At 36.3% G+C, this 22,123-nt stretch overlaps 1 protein-coding gene across 1 annotated transcript in view; it reads left to right on the forward strand.

Moving 5' to 3' along the window:
• Positions 1-12,246: 12,246 nt before the first annotated feature.
• The window catches only part of LOC121330666 (transforming growth factor beta receptor type 3-like), a 72,215-nt gene continuing 62,338 nt past the window's right edge, over positions 12,247-22,123 (forward strand). Inside the window, exons 1-2 of the mRNA XM_041277356.1 lie at positions 12,247-12,495; positions 20,878-21,042. Coding sequence (XP_041133290.1) covers positions 20,982-21,042 — 61 coding nt within the window. The 5' untranslated portion in view covers positions 12,247-12,495; positions 20,878-20,981. The remainder of the gene's footprint in view (positions 12,496-20,877; positions 21,043-22,123) is intronic.

Here is a 22,123-nt window from a genome sequence, read left to right on the forward strand (position 1 = left end):
GAACAGTTTAACACAAAGTCAAGGAAGCCACAAAGGCAGTGGATTGTGCGCATGTCCCTTTTGGTGTGTTACGCTATTGGCTAAACTGCAGCAGCAATTTTAATGTATGGGGCGTATATGAATAACTTAGATATTATTACAAACAGCGCGTAATATATTTATGAAATGTTAGTTACATGGCATAATTAAAGCTTTTTGGATATGGCGTTAGAAACCTGCATTTCCAAATAGTGAAAACGTTAGTTATACATATGTTTAGGTATATTATAAGTAGAAAGCCACAGATACAGGGGATAAAAGTGACATTTGCACAATTAATTAAATTCTGAAACACTCTTTGCATTCAAAGAATGAATAAGATATTTTTTTTTAATAAACTGATGTGAGATTAAACTATAATAAATTGGACCATTTAATGCACAGTTCGTCAAGGATTATGTTGGTCTTGTTGTCCATATAGCACCGTACCATATCTGCACATTTTGTCATGTAAAGCATTGTAAGCAAATCAAGGACATGCGTGTTTCTTTAACCAATGCATGTCAACGAGGACAGACAACATTTTCTGATGATAACTGATTTGCGATCTGAATTTCAAACCTCTTAATACTTTTATTACGGAATAGATGCTTTTTGGCCTTGATTGTTTTTTGTATGTGGCTCAGCCTTTAACATTTGCCTTGGGATTATACGATCATGTCACTGGGACAACAAACTACTGCAGTGGTATGTTTAGAAACACTGCCAGCCTAAGGTAGGCCTCCAGATAGCCACACAAATTAACTTGAATTTGGTGACGTCTTGTCAAGACTGCTGTGCTCGGTTGTCTATTTCTGATTTATGCTGGGAGATGTCTAGCAAACAAAATCAGCTGTAATTGGGAAATATGCCCAAGGATAACCTCTAGAGGTCTTGTACAGATTTTTTACATTTTTTTTATTTTCGCTATTGGAAATAAAATCTTAGCTCTGGCACCTTAACCAGAACCTAAAGCTCTAAGTGTGTTTTAAGTGTTGTATTCTTGACATACTTTTATATTTGTTCAAAAGGGTGAAACATGACATTCAGAACAGTTTGAGAGACTACAGTCATTGGTGTCGGAGTGCTGGTTATAATTTGGTTTAGTCTGGTTTATTTTTCTGAAAGAGAAAAATGTTATTATCACTAAGCAAGGGCCTGTTTACTGTATGACACACTTTACATATAGAACATGTTTAAACTGCTGCTCATGTTAACATATGTCTATTTTCTTAAAAAATACTGGTATTGGTAAAAACTACAAAGAAACACGTGATGACTATTTTCAGGTTCCCCTACAGTTTTTATTTATTTTTATTTATTTTTTAAAAAAGCTTTCCTTGGTTTGTAATCAGAGGTTACACGTCCTGTTAAGTTTAACTCCATACTCCATATTTTGTTCCACTATGTACAATCATTTTCAAAACCTGATTTACTTACATTAAGCAGCCATTTATTTGATTTAATTCTTAATATTTTTGCAACGTTATTTCTAAAATGTACAGTATTAGAAATAATTTAATTGTGATAAGTGAAATGTACAATAAAAAGGTGTGCAATATATCAAAACATCCCATTTGCAAGCTCCAGTGAGCAGTTTTGTAAAGATACGCGTTTGGGTGTGCTTTATTTATTTATTTATTCATTCATTCATTCATTCATTCATTCATTCATTCATTCATTTTCTTAATTTAATAAGCAAGCTGCAGTTCCTTGTTACTACCATTAGGGGGTACCCAAACTTCAGATATGTAAATTAGTCAGTCCTATTTCTACATTCGGACAAATTCGGTATTTCTGGTGGTAAATGCATTGTAGTCCTAACTAACATATGTGTTCTTGTCTGTGGGTGATACACTTTCAGATGTGTGGCTTTAATGTACAAAGGGAAAACCATTATTTTTAATTGACTAAACTAACAAAAACTATTATTGTAGTCAGTAACTACTGTTATAAAAAGTGTTTAATTGTTCCTTTGAAACGTGTCATTTTGCATAAGTGCTTTATAACACATATTTGAAACAGGCCATGCTAAATATGCAGTGTATTATACCTTAGCTATCTATAGCACTGATGTTTCTTTTAAAAATGATGGTGAATGTATATAAGTCAAGGGCAGAATTGTAAACACGAGGTTTAATTATTAAAACGTTTCATTACATGTCTTTGGATGCACAGAATTAAAAGACAGTATTTGAGAGTTTTTGTGGAAACACTCATATTCGCTTTCTATTCAGCAAATTTATTATAAAAAATAGTGGGCACTGTAAATGCTTATCACTTTATCGTGTGCATTTCTGAGTCCCTTATAACCCTTAAAAACACCCCTGCTTTAGGGTATAAGGTTGTGGCAAAGAAAAAAAAAGTGACGAGTTCTCATTAACAGCTTCGCCAGAAGAATTTCACATTTCCCCTTAACCTCAGCGGGGTTATCTTGAGTAACAGAACAGAACAAACTGACTCTCAAGTGTTTTCACGAGTTACTGGGAACAGTTATTCTTTTTGTCTCTTTTTCTTTTTTAACTCCTTTGGGTTGGATTAGTTTCTGAGCTGTACTTACAATACGTATTTTGTGGACTGATGTTTTTATTTTGAATTGTACATACTGTATGTAAACAGTTAGGGTTTTGTAAATAGGGTCTCCTAGCTAATGTCTTTTGCTACAAAATATGACTACATGTTATGAATTCGGTTTAAAACAAAACCACTAAATTTGTGGAATGCAGTACTCAATGCAGTTGCTTAATGCAATTATTTTAGAAGAGTATATTATATTGATGAATCCATCAGATTTGTAAAATACTCTATTAATGATATCGTACATTGCAGTAGTACAAATGTAACCTATGTGATTACATGCCCTTGATAATCTGTTATGTGTTGAGGAGGTGGAGGACATAATGTGCGAAATGCAGATGAGGATCAGCAAATGCAGCTGTGTAGATAAACAGAAAATAATGACACACCAGTTTCAAAGACATTTTAATGAAATGGTCACAGAGATAAGGAATTAACAATCCTTGGCATCACAAATCTGTACAAATCCACAAGTCCAATGTATTGATTCAAGTGAGAAAAAAGGAGGCTTCATGGATACACAATACACTGAATAAATTACCCTCCCAAGCAGAACCCAGAAATTAGGACATGTCTGCATAGAAAGTTTTGAAGAACAAACTACGACAAATGTAGTTTCGGTTCATTCTAGTGGTATGGCTTGTATTTAACATTTTTTGGCATCCCGATCTTAATAAACTGAAAAGAATGAAATGATGCTGCAGTGCACAAATAAAGAACAAATGACTTGTCTCACAGCTGCTAAAGTAGCAGTGAGAACAGTGATCAGACATTTCTCGCAGTTTAAAATAACTTATAGTTTAAGCAGTCAGCATTAAACTTACATATGTTTTACACCAGATTATATTACAACTCTATTTAACTCTGTAATACAAAACATTATGTTATTTACCTTGGGCTTAACAAAAAAAGTATTTAAATAAAGTTTTCATCTTTACTACAAAAACACTTAAAAAAAAAAAAAAAAAAAAAAAAAAGTAGTTTTAGATTTTGCCTTCATAAATCTAAAAACAGACAGAACTTCATCATCATGTTTATATTCCACTGGGCCTTGTGCTCCTTTACATCAGAAATAATCAGTCCTGGATAATTGACCTAGTAGTGAAAAAATTAAACAAGAATAAAAAGTGATGTGTCGTTGTTTTAAAATAATACATTAATATAACTTTAGAAGTAAAACATTAACATATGCGTTGGTTTCACAGACGCTGATTAGCACTAATACCTTGGACTTCTTATCTTACCTTAGGTAAGGTTGTCCAAGATCCGTGCTAATCAGGGTCAGTGAAACTGGAATATAGTGACAAGGGCGTGCCAGCTTCTTTAAATTATTTGTTTACCACAGTTTAAAGTTAATACTGAAATCTTCAATCACTAGTAAAACAAAAGGAAATAATGTTAATAGGAGTACATTATCAAACCATTTATTATACAGCCACTAAAAATGCAGTCAGTAATTATTTCATAATACAGTCTTCAAGAAAATTGCTTGCAACATGACAAAAGTCTGCATGATTTAATGATGCATATCGTTTATCCAGAGGATGGCACAAGTATCCATGAAACGAACAAATCTGGCAATATATACATATATATATATATATATATATATATATATATATATATATATATATATATATATATATATATATATATATATACAGCTCTGGAAAAAATTAAGCCAAGACGCATGAAAGGTGTGCTTGAAAATCAGGGTTATTCCACCAAATATTGATTTCTGAACTCTTCCTAAGTTAAAACATTAGTATTGTGTTGTTTAAAAATGAATCTGAACTTATTTTCTTTGCATTATTCGAGGTCTGACAACACTGCATCTTTTTTGTTATTTTGACCAGTTGTCATTTTCTGCAAATAAATGCTCTAAATGACAATATTTTTATTTGGAATTTGGGAGAAATGTTGTCAGTAGTTTATAGAAATAAACAAAAATGTTCATTTTACCCAAACACATACCTATAAATAGTAAAACCAGAGAAACTGATAATTTTGCAGTGGTCTCTTAATTTTTTCCAGCGCTGTATATCTATATAGTAGACACTGACATTGAAGTGATACAGTCATTATTATTCTTATTTAACTGTATATCATATTATATATACCGGTATATACATCATTTAAAAATGATAGGATGCTGTGTAAGATGCAATCAGCCCCCCCCCCCCCATTATCAGCTTGTACCGTGCAGCACCCTATACATGATTCTATTGCAATATATTAATTTTGTTTGCTTAAAAGTTAAATTAAAAACAAAAAACCTGGGCAGACATTATTTCATTTCTTTTTTTTCTTAAATCTAACAGAAAAATGTTGACTTCACAACAAAAACTTTGGTAATGTATCATTAATGGAGCGTAATGCAATTCAATTGATTTTGTATGGTGTGGAAGAGCCATTATGTCTCAGACTATTGAAACACCAAAGTGGAGTTTTTTGCATTGAATGTTTATACAGGGGGTTCACACTTTTGGATGTGTATTTATTTTGCCAGAACAGTTCTGTGTTTATAAATTTTCAATTAGGTTAAACCATGAACTATGAGAAACTAATAAAACCTCTCTTAACATTTGAAAGATCTTTCAAGGAACTGCAAGCTTGATTTAAAAAATCAAAATGGCAGGCTGGGTGGTATAAATTGAGCCGTCGGTGGACTGCAATGTGTGGTGCAATTGAATTGGATTGACATGGGCACTGACCTGCTGCCTCTCCCATTGGGACACACAGCCACTGCTTGTGCTATCCCACTTCTGTGGACAAAAATATACTATGTGTCATTGTTTTATGACAGTGGTGAATGAGTTAAGTAATGATCCTCCTTCTTTTAGTGTGATTTCTATGTTATGTCAAGCGCGATTAACAAGAGAAAGATTAGAGTTCAAGAGGATGAGGGATAGAGATCATGGACCAGAACCAGGGAAATCCTTTCAGAGCCTGGAATCCATCATGGGGAGTAACAGCATGATCTCTTCAGGGTCTCTCTGATATGAGATGTGTCACTAAAAGCATTTCAGGCACTTCCACTGGATTTCCAATTGCTCCAATGGGACTTGCATTGTTGTGTTTTCTTTAGGACTTTATTTTTCTTTCCATAACATTTCAATAGCAGTTCAGCCAATTTCATTGACATGACACTAAACTTAGTGGGGCAGAGTAAAAGTTTACAGAGCTACACTGCATTTGTTTTTCAGAATACTCTTTCACAATACAGGTACAAACACTATGATGTACTTTGTCAATTATTGAGTGTATAGTACTTACAACAAAATGATATGTACTTTTAAAACATAACTGGCCCACTCTTTATTAGCATTGGTGATGTTTATTACTGCTCCCTGTCTGTTTTGACAGATGGGCTTTCATACACTGTATGAAGTCTCAGAAGGTGCAAGCCCTCTCCTGCACATTGTCCACGTTTAGAGTCCTCAATGATAGAGAATACATTTCTAGTATAAACTCTAGTTAACTCAAGGTCTCTTTTATTTTTCTAAACAGCAGCAGATCTATATACCACCGCCCCAAAATCTCTGTATTTGTGACCTTTTTCCTAATCTGAATTGTATTTAGTGATATTCACCTCTCAACTACAGAATGGCATTTGAATGGTAAGACGTTCATCTTTGAACTCTATGGTTTGTGGCCCGCTCTTACCTTTCCATTAATGTCAATGGGCTAATTCATTACTGTTCATTACAAGGGAGTTAATAAATCAATGAGCTGATACTACATATTTTCAAAACTGCTGTCTTACATGTAAAACCCTGATCCACTGGTTTGATTTGCCTGTCAATCAAGATTAATTGCTTTCTTTCTATTTTAAAACGTCTTGGTTCATATCCTATTGTACTTAGCAACTAATAATTGAATCTTCGTTCCGGTCGTTTAGGGTTGCTCAGCTATTTTTGTTTAAGCAATGTCAACTTCATAGAAAACCGTTACAAGTGTTGCCATTGCTTTTCAGAAACGTTGTTTGACTACGTGGCAGAGTAAAAGTAAGATAGCCATCTTCTCTGTTCCAAATGGATAGCATTTCTGTTTGTGTTTGTGTATTACAGGCCAGTATAAACACAATGCTGAGCATCCATCCAACAGTCAGAAGGCAATGTTCTAGTGGTACTGCAGTGTTTATTCTGGCATTTCTGATCATCATAAAATAAAAAGTGAGCTGCTTTTCTCAAAAATCCTGACAATCAAAGCATGTGTTTATGGGTACAGTTGTTTATAGCACACTGTTGATTGCCATTATCTAATATAGTTTCCACTTTAAAGTAAATATAATAATATGCCCAATTTGTCTATTGGGAAATCCACCCCAAATTGTTAAAATTAGACCTGGTTTCTTAATTAACCTGATGCACAGTAACAAATCCACATACAAATTATTAAAAATATAAATCAATTGTCACTTTCTTCTTCTATGAAAATGTGTGATCAACAGTGAAAACTTAATTTCCATTCCTTTTATTTGTAAACATGTTTCCAACACGATGATGTATTATTTAGGTAGTGTGGATCAGCTTTTAATAAACTTTTCTATGAAAAAATCTGCTCATTCATCAACGATGAGTTAATTAAATCTAAATAAATATTGCTCTATGTCTCCTCACTTCATTGCAGAAATGCATAATTTTCCAAAAATATTTTTTTCCTGCAGCTAAAATAAAACTAAATCTCGCCTCACATGTGTTTGGCTCACACACAAGATGTAAATAAAACTTGAAGCAATCTTCAAAGCAAACATGTGTGTTTTTAGCCAAGCCACTATCTGTATCCCACATTGCATTGTCCTACATAACAAAATCAATGAAATAATTGCATAGCCCACACTTTATACTGCATATGTTTTACTAATAATATAACCATCTTACTTCAGCACAAATCTCCGGTTAATGATAAAAACTAAAACAAGCTTTCCTTGTAGTGTGTTTAGAAACATAAAAAAATGCCTTTGCTGCCTATTTGTTTCCTTTCTGCATCCCCTGTCAAACTTAACAGTGCTTCAGGCAGGTAACCCTATGAACCTGTCATGGAAGTAAAGCAAAGACTGGGCCAGGGAGGTATCTCCCTGTACGTTCCAAAAGTAAACCTGCCTCTCTATGCAGTCAGTGTGAGGCTGTTGAGTTTAACACCTCCACCCAAACCTCACTCAGCCTCTGAAAGAAAGAACCGACAGACCCCCGTGTTTCACATACAGTGAAACCCCTAACAGAGCTCTCTGATCTGGTATCCTTGTCACAGTCCCTCACTGCTGTATCAGTGGAGTTTCTGGCTCAGGATTAAGAACAGTGTTTTAGTAAGGGACATCCTAGGGAAAATCCAGCTGCTAATTGCATTTCTCACCAATTGGGTAATGTTCCTTGACCTAACACGCACTCACCAGACATGACTTAACATGGGAATAGGTGTTAACTCAGTCCACTAGCCTGTTATAACACAATATGGGCAACATGGGGTAGAAAGCTGGAGAAAAGGGATTTGTTCAATTTCAGTGTTTGACCAGATCAGGAGTATGACATCATATATGTACAAACAGCACAACCAAAAGAGAACGTAATATTGTAGCAAATCGCTGTGATATTTGTTTGTTAGAATTATTCTTCACAATATTAAGCACATTTAATGGCACCATGCTAATTTGCATATAGGTGTATCTGCACTTCACATAAGCGTTATTTAAGTCCACCTCCACACCTCAACCTCTCTCACCAGAAGCCTCTCAAGGGTCTGGCTCCTCTCCTATTCTCTCTCTACACCCACTCCCTGGGCCCCTCATTGCATCCGCATACTATGGTTTCTCATACCATTTCTATGCTGATGGTGCTCAGATCTTCCTCTCCATTCTCGCCACTGACCCCACCATCCCCTCCTGTATCTCTGCCTGTCTGTCTGCTATCTCCTCCTGGATGCACTCACATCACCTCAAACTCAACCTCTCTAAATCTGACCTCCTTTTGTTCCCCTCTTCTTCCCCCTCCTTTGATTTCTCTATCTCTGTTCCTCTGGAATCGACCACTGAACCTCAGAGTAACCCTGGACCCCTGGGTCTCCTACTCCCAGCACATCTCAAATCTCTCATTCAAAATTCTAAAAGATATTGACAGTGTCGACCCAAGGGACTTTTTCAGCCTGAAAAAAGAAACAAGGACCAGGGGTCACAAATGGAGTTTAGAAAAAGGGGCATTCAGAACAGAAAATAGGAGACACTTGTGAGGGTCTGGAATCAACTCCCCAGTAATGTTGTTGAAGCTGACACCCTGGGATCCTTCAAGAAGCTGCTTGATGAGATTTTGGGATCAATAAGCTACTAACAACCAAACGAGCAAGATGGGCCGAATGGCCTCCTCTCGTTTGTAAACTTTCTTATGTTCTTATGTTCTTATCTCCACTCTAGCACGCACCTGCCGGTTCTTCCAGAGCAACATACAAAGAATCTGACCCTTCCTCACCAACTACTCCACACAACTCCTCGTCCAGGCCCTGGTACTCTCCCGCCTAGACTACTGCAATTCATACTCATTCTTTAATCCTGCACTTAACCCAATCTGTAGTATCTTGTATTTCACCTGCACTCGTGTCTAACCCTGATGTAACTATCAATATTGTTATCTGCTCTTGAACTGCCCCGATATCAAAATCATACTGTGTTTTGTATTTGCGTTTGTATACAACTGTAAGTCACCCTGGGTAAGGGCTCATGCTAAAAATAAATAATAATAATAATAATAATAATAATAATAATAATAATAATAATAATAATAATAAGGGGGTATTTTCCAAAGGATTGTTTATTATTATTTTTGTCAAGGGTTTCATAATTTGATAACTCACAGAATCACAGTATGACAATTTTAACTGTAAATTGGACTTTATTATGCACTTCACATTTATTTTATTCTGAATAATATTTTGCGGGAATTACTAAAGCAATACTCAAACAAAAGCATCAAGAACACAAGGACGCTGACACATGTCCCAGGCCTCAGATTTTTGGCCTTGTCCTGCACCAACTGCATTTGATAAGATTACACACTTTTATCTTCTCCCCCCAGCAGCACGGATGAGCGTTATTATGAAGCACACCCAATGGGCACTCAGTGTATTTTATTTGTTTGCTGAGACAGGGATTTTCATCATGTTATTAACAGCCTTTTTAAACTACAGCAAGTCACCTACTGTCACCATCACAGACACAGCTATCAGTACAAAAAGAAAATTTCAGCATGGGGTCTTTGATTAACATTTTAACAGAGAATGAAATGTGGCTTGTTACAGAAATATGGCATATGTTTATAAATGTGGCAGTTTGAAGCCCACAGTGTTTTTGTGAGCATTTTCCTTAATTTTTTTGTTTTTTGTTTCTAACCTTGCACTGTGTTCATATAAATCACATCTCCTTTAATTTGCATTTTTTGTACTGACCCTCTGCATTTCAAGGTTTCAATCTCTCTTATCTTTCTCATCCCAGTGATTTGTCAAACTATTTAAATACAGAAATCAGGGAACACTTGAAAATAAGGAGTGTAAATTAAAATGCTTAAATATGCCGTGCCCCATAAAATGTTAAAAATCATATTCATATACATTCACTGTATGAAGTCTCTGAAGGTACATGCCTAGTGCAGGAAGCAGCCCGGAGAAGCCCTCTCCTGCACACTGTCCATGTCCCATTTAGAGTCCTCAATGATGGAGAATTAATTTTTTGTATAATCTAGTTATCACAACCAGGGAGTCTCTTTTATTTTTTTAAACATACCACCACCTTAAAACCTTTCCTAATCTGAATTGTATTTAGTGATGTTAATAGGGGTGAAATGGAGCTCCTCTTAGTGACTAATGAGTTCATAATACTGACATCAGCTAAGACCCATAATTACCTCTCAACTACAGAGCTTTATTTGAATGGTAAGACGTTCATATTTGAACCCTATGGTTGGCGGCCTGCTCTTACCTTTCCATTCATGTCAGTGGGCTGAGACGCCAGTTCATTATAAGGGAGTTAATAAATCTGTCTGAAAACACCAGCTGGATTAATACAGGTAAAGTCACAGTAAAGCCCTGTGATTTTTGGATCATTCAACTAGACCGTGCTTTGCTCTCCTGTTTGATAGGCAAATATTTTCACAGAAAGAGACACTGTCTAGAACTGTCTCTCAAGAAAAGATGCAGACAAACACGTTGTGCAGCATTGTGCCTTCAGACATGTGTCAAGGTTAAGTGAACAACAAGTGGGTGGAGGACCGCCAGGAAGCTGCTGTTTTACATGTAAAAACCCCTCCCACTGGGCTGATTTGCCTATCAAGGATTGTAACCATTTCTAAAGGTATTCCAAACTGTTATATACAATTCCAATAGAAAATTCAGCATTAACTATACTTATCATGGTTTGGCAGGCCAACCACTGTACAGCCCCCCTTCATTTGAGCCAGACCTTTTGTTTCTTGAGCAGTGCCACTTGGCTGTCCTCACTGTAGCCTGTAGATTCTAAAATAATTGCTGTGATGGCATGGATGTTTCATCATTTGCCAGAAGTCTGGAAATTAACTAAAACGTGTGTTTGAGATGCACTGCAGATCTTGTGAACAACAGTGTGTCTGCAAATACAGGATCTGTGCTTGCAAATGATTAGAAATTGGAAGTTAGCTTATCCTTCAAAACTTGTATTGCTCAGTTAAAAAAGTCATTGCGATCATAATTTTTTTTTTCCAAGAGTGACCTGGCCAAGATGAAATCATTCCAACTGTTCGGTTTGTCACGTAAATAAATAAATAAATAAATAAATGGGGCCTATTTTAAAGCAAGAGCAAAGTTCACCATGATTCTAAAAGTAAATAAAACAACAAAATAATAGTCACAAAACATGTGTTTCACTGCAGACGGTTTCACTGCAAGACAGGCAGCTTGTTACTAGTTATAACCAGGACACCTAGCTGGATTCTGAAAGCTCTTTACCACATAAAATTATTTGCACATTTATTTTCTGAAAATAAATAAATTAATAAATAAATAAAGTTAATAATCAACTTCTGTTGTTTGGTGCTTTTAAAAAGTCTTTAAGTGTTTATTGTTTTCTTTCAAAATTGTTATTTAATGTTTTTACAGAAACAAATATTGTGCCAAGGACGTTTTGGAGTAAACAGCTTTGTTTTTTCTACTGGAACTGATCCAGTCCTTAGAGGGTCTGTGCATAAGCCAAACCTCTACCTCAGGGGAGGAGACTTCCGAAAAATATCAGGCAAATATGAAATACAGTATGATTTTTAATAAGAGGACATGAAAAAACAAGGCTAATATTTTAACCAAAAGACTTGGCAGCATCTGGGAATACATAGGTTCAGTGAATATTCAAAACACTACTTGGAAGTGAAATAATATTGCAGCAATTACACTGTATACCTGTCACGCCAAAAATATTGTTGTTGTTTATTAAAAACATATAAATTTTATAAAGACGACTGAAGCTTTTTACATTAGACACTATTACTGCTATTGAAAATGCTGCCCACCATCGTCTTGTTTTTATAGTACAATAACATGGGGCGTTAACGCCTGGTTAAACCCTCCCTTTTTGGTTGTCTTCTCCAATGAAATACAATATAAATGATGCCCGAGTTGCACACAGCCTGCAGTACAGTGAAACAGAGATTACTCATAGAGCAAGACTTTAGTACTACAGTCCACAGATACGTGAGAACACCACAGACTTCACCGCCACAGTTTTACCATCTGTTCAAAATAAAAGGAATATAAACTTTTTTTTATTTTATTTTATTACTATTATTATTTTGCTATTGCAAGTAAAGGGAACGGACCCTGGAAGGATCCTTAAGACGGCAGCATACTCCCTTAAGAAAGTTTAATCTTCTTTCTAGAGTAAACCGCGTTGAGGTACGTATCGGGGCTGTATAAAGTTTAAAACTGTTTTTTTTTATTTTATTAATTAAAAAAAAAAAAAAAAAACTTTTTTGGAGTAAATGATCGTGGTAAATGAAACCAAACTGCAAGAAATTTGCAGGACTGAGCTGTGTTATGGAATTACTATTTTCCCTGCTGTACTATTAAAACGACACGTTTACTACACGTTTCGGATCTATCTCAAGGGTAAAGCGCTATGCACGCTTTCCTTTGCGCTGTGGCTGATCTGTTTTTTTTTTTACAGTGGGAGGGTGGGGTGTGTGTGTTTTTTTTTTTTTTTGCATTGCATTGCATGTATTTGTAGACTAGCCTGAATTCTCCCAGTCTAATGAATAAATACAGCAGCCTGTTTTAGTTTTAAGTATATATCAGTGTTTGAAAAATAGCAAACATTGTCTTGAAAGATGAAAGGTGTTAGGAAGGCTGAAGGCTTGCTACAGTAAATCACATTTTGTAAACTCTTTTAATAGAATATTCCGGTTTCAGAATTTACAGCTAAACATTCCAGGTTTCATCGTTTTCCGTTGTTTTAGATAATATTGACTTTTTGTTCTAAGAATTTCACTGGACCAGCTTGATTTAGTGGATGAGTGGACGTTAGAAGGACAGCAAGCAATTTCCATATTTGATCAGTTTTATTATGCATTTAGATAAGTAATACAAGTGGTTCAACCGTGAGCTGTTCTTTCAAGAAACATTGTAACTTTGTGCTCCTCAAATAAACAACGAGAAATAGTAAATTATTTGATACAGTGTTTACACAATTTTAATCGTATATATATATATATTAATATATATATATATAATATATATATATATATATATATATATATGCATACACACACACACACACACACACACACACACACACACACACACACACACACACACACACACACACGGTGGTTTGCAGAAGTATTCACCCCCCTGCAAAGTATTCACATTTTGTTGGCACCTGAGCGTACTCAGCGACTCTTTCAAATTAGACTTTACATGTAGAATCTACACAAACTACTCCACATTGATAAAGTTATAAAAATACTTTAGAGAATATAAATAAATAAGATTTACAGAGAAAAACAGATTAATCTCAGTTGCATAAGTAGTCAACCTTTTTGCTACTGCAGCCCTAAATCAGCTCAGATGCAAATGATTTGTTTGAAAGGTCACACAATTAGTGAAATGGTTTCAGCCTGTGTGTACTCAAAGTGGTTTAACTTGTAGATAATTTCCCTCAGGTATATAAAGACTTTCAAGCTGCAACTCACATAGTGATCCAACAAAGCAACCATGAAGACCAAGGAGCTTTCGAAAGAAGTCAGAGATAAGGTGGTAGAGATGCACAGAGCAGGAGGAGGGTACAAGAACATTTCAAAGGTGCTGATTATCCCTCTCAGCACAGTGAAGTCTGTCATCAAGAAGTGGAAGATGCATCATACCACCCAGACACTACCCAGATCAGGTCGCCCTCCCAAACTGAGCAGCCGGGCAAACAGGAAACTGGTTCGAGATGTCACTCTGAAGCCAACAGTGACCTTGAGAGATCTGCAAAGTTCTGTGTCTGAGATGGGAGTCAATGTTCACACATCAACAATAAGTCGGTCCCTACACAAAGCTGGCCTGTATGGACGGATGGCAAGAAAGAAGCCATTACTCAAAAAGCCTAATCTTAAAGCACGTATGGAGTTCGCCAAAAGCATGTAGTTTTTGTGGTCAGACGAGACAAAAATTGAACTTCTCAGTCTAAATTCCAAGCGTTACGTCTGGCGCAGCCCAACACTGCACATCACCCAGTCAACACCATCCCAACTGTCAAGTATGGTGGTGGCAACATCATGTTGTGGGGATGCTTTTCTTCAGCAGGGATTGGGAAGCTTGTCAGGATAGAGGGGAGAATAGATGGTGCAAAGTACTGGCGAATCCTTGAGGAAAACTTGTTTGAGTCAGCCAAGACTCTGAAACTGGGGAGGAAATTCACATTTCAGCAGGACAGTGACGCGAAGCACAAAGCCACACTAGAGTGGTTGAACAAGAAGAGAATTAATGTTCGTGGGTGGCCCAGTCAAAGTCCTTACCTTGAATCCAATCTAAAATTTATGGCGAGACTTGAAGATTGCAATCCATTGATGATACCCAACAAACTTATTTGAGCTGGAGCAATTTTTCCATGAAGAATGGGCAAAAATGTCACCATCCTACTGTGCAAAGCTAGTAGCAACCTATCAAAAAAGACTCATAGCAGTAGTTGCTGCAAAAGGTGCTTCTACCAAGTACTGACTTAAGGGGCTGAATACATATGCAACCAGTAAATTTCATTTTGTACATTTTCTTTGCAAGTTTTGCTGACATTTAACCTCCTCCTCATATAACAGCGTTCAATTTAACCACTACAGCTTTGAATAAAAAAAGTTTGTTTGAAAAACTGCATACATTATTTGTAATTCAACAAAAAATTATTGGTAGGGGTGAATACTTCTGCAAACCACTGTGTGTGTGTGTGTGTGTGTATATATATAAGTATACCGTATACAATGTGTTCCATGTTGCTGTGGTTTTCCAGTAACTTGCGTTTGAATGTGTAAAGCATTGGCAGTCAAAATTTAAATGCTAATATATACCTAGCTAGCTACATACAGGTTTTTTTTCAGTGTTTATGCTGCTTCAGATTCAAACACACTAACACTGTTTCGAATTGTACTGTCATTTATCATATAGGCTCCAGGTAAGGCAAACTGGGTGGTACACATGCTTGGTATATGCCTTCAGTAGACTCTGTCAGAAGGCTTTGACAGTGCAGCTTGTGTATGTGATCCATAGATGAACAATCATTACAAAAACAAACAGGAACAGCCGTCATATGGCTTTAATCACTGCTGCTATTAAAAATAGATGACTAGATCCTAGGCTGGTATGGAAACCCTTGTTGTGGGGTTTGGAGTAACAATAACAAAAACTCCTTGTTTTATTTATTTATTTTGAAATAGTTAATTAGCTTTTTCTTTGCTGGAACAGCAATATTATTGCTGGAGGTAATTGTTTAACAATTTCTTACATAACTTTGCCTGCATATTTAATAATCAAAGTGGCAACCCCACCCTCGCCAACATAAACATCCACAATGCAAAAACAGTATTTCTGAAGTATTAGAGATCAGATTGATTCCTCTGAAACGATTCCTGCCAAGGCAGACGGATAGAGGAGAGGTGACATGTGTGTGGCAGGCTTCGTTATGCCAAAGATATACCCCAAGGTGAGTCTTTTCTTGTTAGTGCTGGCAGGAGCTGCGCTGAAGGCTATTCTCAATTCCTCCTCTCCACAGACCCTTGAGATTCGTAAAAGGTGATGTTGAGGATAATCTATATCAAATAAAGAACCCAGAATTACTGTAGCTTTCAGATAAACGACTGCATTTCAGGTATGACGTGGGATAATATGTTGAATTTCTAGAGCTGTTTCATTTGTGAGTGTTCTGATAAGTCAGACATTAAATCTGTGTGAGATGAAAGGAAGGCTGAAGGTAATATGTAGGCCTTGTAGTGTGTAGTGAGTCTCTTAAGTGTGTTTTTGTCAGTAAGTAAAGTAAGTGTATGCCAGGCATGGTCCTGTTTTGTATTTGTGGTGGTACTTAGACATGCCACTGTTTAAAGCAACTGAATCAACAGACCACTGTGCCATCCTTTACTAAAACCATATGACAACTGACTGACGCAGCGCTGAATATTTCCACACATGACACTAATACCGGCAAACCAGGGGGGCATTGTAAAAGGTAATGAAGAAGATTTGGTGTTTGTGAGTTACTGTAATGCAGAGTTGGTGGTCATGAAACATGTTGGACTAAGAGCTCTATTGCAGGCACAATGCAAGCTTCACCACACATCTCAGCCAATGCACCCTGCTTTTAATCTGGAAGAGCATTTTTCCTGCATTTTAATAGCCTGTTTTCACTTAATAACACACAATCATCAGACTTTGAAAACGTGATTGCAAAAAAAAAAAAAAAAAAAAAAAAAAAAAAAAAAAAGCGAATGGTAATTATCTTGTGTTATTTAGGTATAACATGCCACAGTTGTGTTACGTTTGGATGAATTTTGCAGTTGCTTTATTTATTTATTTATTTATTTTTTAAATAAGCCTCATTTTAAATAGACAAACCAATTTCCTCATTCAACTTGTGGTTTAGAGGTAAAACATAACCTCAGCTGTTACAGTGTGAGGTGGGATAGTGGTTTGTCATTCGTACACAGCTGGTTTATGTTGGGTCATATTTTAAACTTAAATATGGCACACCTATTTTGTATTGCAAGCTTTAGAATAACTATTTGTGGTCAATTTTAAATTGCGCTACTTTGACTGTTGTATCAAAGAATAGTGAATTGCGCAAGACACTTTGTATTCAAAAGCATGAGTAGGTCTTTTTTTTCAAGGATACAAAGAAACCTTGTAGAAAGAGTAAACTTAATTATGTTGTTTTTTTTAATCGCACAGCAGTGAATAGTTAAGCCTTTTGCCTCCAGTCCAGCCTGAAACCATCCACAGGCTTAATGGGAATTCCAGAATAGCTTAGGGGAAACGTGCTGAGCATTATAAGAGGGTTTAGCACATATGTGATAAAGTGTCAGGCTAGGTGAACTATCCTATTCATAAGTAGGAGGCATTACATCTGTTTAATAATTTACAGTTTATTGATCTGATCTCAATCCTCCCGGAAGGAGCCCCAAGTTAATTACACACTGCTTATTGCTCTTATGCCATGCATAAAATACAGTACAGTACTGTATTTCACTTAATTACAGTTTGCAAGGCGCTTGGCAGTAGATAATTAACCTTCACGCAGCTTTTACAAGGATGTATTCAAGGCCGTCCATGGCAAATTCATATTTGGTGTTTTTTTGATTGATATAATTCAGTAGCGGCTGCAGGATTTAATTCCTGGCTGGGCCCCAAATTTTCACGGACGGGCCGTTTATGACATAATGAAGTAATTACTAATTTGTGTACTGAAGACACTCTATACTGTCAGAAATAGCACCATATTCTCCAAGAACGCGCACTCTACCAAAACATTTTGACAGTCAGAAATCCGATTTACCACCAACAGGCATAGCTGCACAAATTCTGTAACGTTAGCGAGCTACAAGTCACGACCACACATAAAGAAAATGATAGCTTCTGACAAAAGCTCTCCAATGTGTATTCGACTCCCCAAAGTGAGTTTACATTTAAAAAGCTCTCATACAGTGACTAAAAGTGAGTGTTAATACTTCCCTTTGAGCTTTAGAAAAGTGTCAGTTATATGGGAACAAAAACAAAACATGAATAGAGGCATGAGTTGAGCATAACATACAGTACATCTCAGCTGCATCAGTCAACTGAGTTGGTAAAATTAAATGTTTACATTACTGGTGCATTTGTTGATTGTCGGTTCCTTTTCTTTTTACAAAATGTGTCAGGGCATAGCTAATGCACAAGACACAAATGTAGCTCTGGTTTACTGTAAAGTTGGCTAAACGTTCTGTGTTATTATATTTCTTAGCAGACGCTGTTATCCAGGGCGACGTACAACTGTTACAAGATATCACAATATTTTTTACATACAATTACCCATTTATACAGTTAGTTTTTACTGGAGCAATCTAGGTAAAGCACTTTTCTCAAGGGTACAACAGCAGTGTCCCTCGACCCTCCAGTTAGGAGTCCAGAACCCTAACCACCACTCCACACTGCTGCCCTGTGTGGGTAATTAGAAAGCTAATTGCAAATGTAAAAAATAACTAAACAGCATCTGCACAAGCTGGTTGCTTGCGTGCCTTGCAATGAAAGAAAAGTTCCTGTATGTATGCTGCCGACGCGCTGTAATTTCGACACTATAGTATCGAAGACGTAAGCGCTCATATCTCAGCCATCCAATCACCAATCTTTTTTTTTTCATAACCATGACAACGGTACTGGGTGAGATGGATATATATTTTTGATCCACAAGGATAAGCTAGACTTGCTGCAGCGGATTACATTCTGATACGGTTTGGTATGAAATGTTTTTAATTGTCAATCGCTCCATAACTGGGTGGGCCCATGAGCAAAATAGGTGGGCCCAGGCCCCTCAGGCCCAAGTGTGGTGCCACCCCAAATATAATTTACTATGCTTGCTATGGTTTAACCACAATGCAAGCAAACTTAGTAAACACTAACACATTGTTCTGTGTGGCTTGGAACTAGGTTTCAGTTTCAGGCCACTGCATGGCACACCGGAGGAGACTGTTTTCAGTTCCTGAAAAAGTAGCTTCAAGTTTGCTAGACACTCCTGCTCCAGTCTAAAATTGCAACCCCTTAAATCCACAATCTGAATTGTGTACATTAAAATAAAAAAAAAAGAAGTGAACCAATTTTTAGATTTGTAAATCTGGCATGCTGTTCAATTAATTTTCATGGCTTTACTCTGTGTAGCCAATAGTTACACCTTTATAGCAGTCATTGTGACCACTGCTCCACTTGTGCCAGCAGCCTCCAATGGTATAACTGATAAGGGGAAGTACCTGCATTTAGAGCAACAGGAATTTCAAAGACAGACAGTGTTCATACAATGCTCAGACAGAAGTAACAGTAATAAAACTAGAGTGACGCACCTCATTATAAAATTGCACAGTGATTAGCATGTTCAGGGAACTGGTTATACTGAATTTAAATGTTCATTTGAACAAAATAATGCTTTAATAGTTTTGACAGCTTTAGAAAGAATGTTACAAAAGCTGTTTGATAAAGAGCTCCTATTATGTCAGATGGAGATTAGCTGTAAATGACTCTCACTGTTTGATCACAGTTTGTTATGTCATGGTTTTTGTGAGTCTTATAAAATAGCATTGATGTGGCATTTATAGTTCAGCTGTGATAAAGTGTTTGAAAATATTTGCCGCAACTTTCACTGTAAAGTAAGCTATCATTTTATATTGTGTTTTAATGAGAAAAAGTGTTGCCCAGCAAAACTGGGCATTAAAATAATAGTCACTGAGGGTATGCCAGACAAGTTCAAAATTCTAGCTCAAAACCAGATAAGAGCTGATTTAGAGAGGAAAATGGAAAGAACCCAGAACCACTCAGAATGCCTGAAAAACACACTCAATTGTATGAGAAGCGTAAAGAATAATTACAAAACATTGCAGCTACCTACTCATTAAAATACTTCGATTATCTCATGAGCATCAGGAAAATGCTCATGGAACTGTATATATTTTACCTTATCCATGAGCTCTCAGAAAAAATTGAATGCTTTATCATAATTTCCATTAATAATCAGGCAGTTACAGTACATGTAAGCTCCCACATGATTTCCTGCACAAGCGAATAATTCTTTTTAAAATAATACAAAATAAAGATTAATAAACATACATCAAATGCTTATGAAAATCAGCAGTCTTACTGTATGTAGGTATGAACAAGCAAAAGCAGGGTAAACTGCAAACTACAGAGTGATTTTGTTATGCGGGTTGCTGTGGTACACTTTTAAGGGTAATGTGTGCTTCATCTGCTAGCAATTTATGTAATTTGAAATTAAGATAAAGTTTAAGTAGTTTTTTGGCCAGTATTCCCAGATTGTCCAAATGCACAGTATAGTACTAATCTGTTAATTCTGCAATGCCATGTTTAACCAGGTCCCTTTCCCAACCTTGAACATGCCAGTTTATTTGATACTTATTCATTGCCATTGAAGCAACAGCACTAGCTGATTACTGTACACTGTGATTAAACTGAAACACTTACCGTCGTTTATGGTTCACTTCATTGGAAGTTGTTTTGAAAATGAAACTGCTCAGGAGTACTGTTTCCTACATTGAAAGTATAATATTAGTTTTTTCCTGACAGGATATTCTAAAATTACAAACAGTCTTCAGCTGTTGCAGTCTTGTCAAAGAGCCTTTGTTTTAGCAGCTGTGAATGACTGCAGCATCTACCCCAGCACTGTTAAACAAAAAAAGCAAAACAAAAAAAAAACAACCGATGGTCTGATTCTCTGCTGCTAAAGATAGTGTTAGTTACTTAAATAAGAATTATGTTTCCCCCTCAGTAAATTAGTATCTGTTTATTTGTTTTAGTGGTTAAACTCAGATTATTTTCTTGTCATGGAATGCACATCATATTTGTAGACGGATGAATTTGAATTTTGTGGTTCTAGATTTACTAGTACTGCACTCTATCACAGATTTTAATGTTGTTTTAGCTGAAAGGACACAAGCCCCACCCCCCAAATCCTATATACCACAATGCCATTCTGTGACCCAAAAAGGAATTCTGCTCACACTACTTACTGTACTAGGAGAATACAAATGATTGTTTTTTTTATTCCTCTGCCCCCTACAGGTAGATTTAAACTTCGAGTAATAGACTGTATCTGAGTGGTGAATATTTCCTGCACGACAGAAGCAGAAGTCTTGGGACCTGTGAAGAACAAACTTAGCATCACCATGGCTGCGAGTCATGCTGTGTCTGCAGTGCTTTTAGTTTTTTGGTGTGTAGCAGCTTCAGGTAAGTGCTTTTAAACCATTTACATGTTCAAATAAATTGTTTCAAGTTGAAGGAAGAACCAGGTCAAAGAATTTGTTAACAATTTTTGGTTACAAAGTGACCCACCTGAAAAAAAACATTTTAACCCCAATAAAGTGTTTTTAATAAGGAAGATGATTTGGTATTGTTCCATTTTTAATTACAGTATGTGAATGATTCAATTAACCAGACATTTTATGAAATAGTTTTCACAATATTACAAACCCCCCCCTCAAAAAACAGTAAGCGAAAACACAGATGTCAGACTCATATAGAAATTCATTTTTCACACATCAGACGTTTGTTTCTGGTAGAATTTTTCACCTAGCCATAAAGCCATTAGAGCTTAAAGATACATATCGTATTGAGAATTCATAATGTTTAAGGGTTATCATCCCACTGGAATGGGTCAATGCAACAGAAAAAAACTATCTAGGGCTGTAATCAACCCCTACACCCTGTCCAATCTGTAAAAAGGGAATTCTGTATTCTCATCTAATGAAATTTCTTGGCATAGTACACAGTGCCACAGGTGGTCACATTCTCTAACAGCAAACAGACACCAGAACGGGGGCCTTTGAGAGCTGAGAGGCTCTGAAGCACATTAAAAATCTGTTTCAATATGAGGTAAACAACTGAGCAGAGCATCTGTTGTGAATAAAGCTAATTGTGTCTCTGATGTTTTCCTCATTGCAAAGATGGTGAGGTCATGCACAACTTTTCCATCATTTTTTTAATTTTTTTTTACAAGTTGCATCCAGTGGAAGTCATTATTCCGAAGCCAGCGTTGTTTTTTTTTTCCCCGACTGCATAATTTAGTACTTGGCTATGAAACATGTCAGATGTCGGGTTATGAAAGACAGGGGAAAAAAACAACAACAAAAAAACAGCTTAAGCTTGAATTTTGTATGCAGTTCACTGCAATTGATGTCTATTCTTGTCACATCTAGTTTAACTAGCAAATTGTTCTCTTTGGGCATATCATTCCAGTACTCGAATCCTTGCACTGTGAGTTTTAGAATTGATTTTAAAGTTATGTTTACTTCCTTTAAGGGCCTTCATG

Source organism: Polyodon spathula, chromosome 18, assembly GCF_017654505.1.
Source record: "Polyodon spathula isolate WHYD16114869_AA chromosome 18, ASM1765450v1, whole genome shotgun sequence".
In the NCBI taxonomy this organism is placed as follows: Eukaryota; Metazoa; Chordata; class Actinopteri; order Acipenseriformes; family Polyodontidae; genus Polyodon; species Polyodon spathula.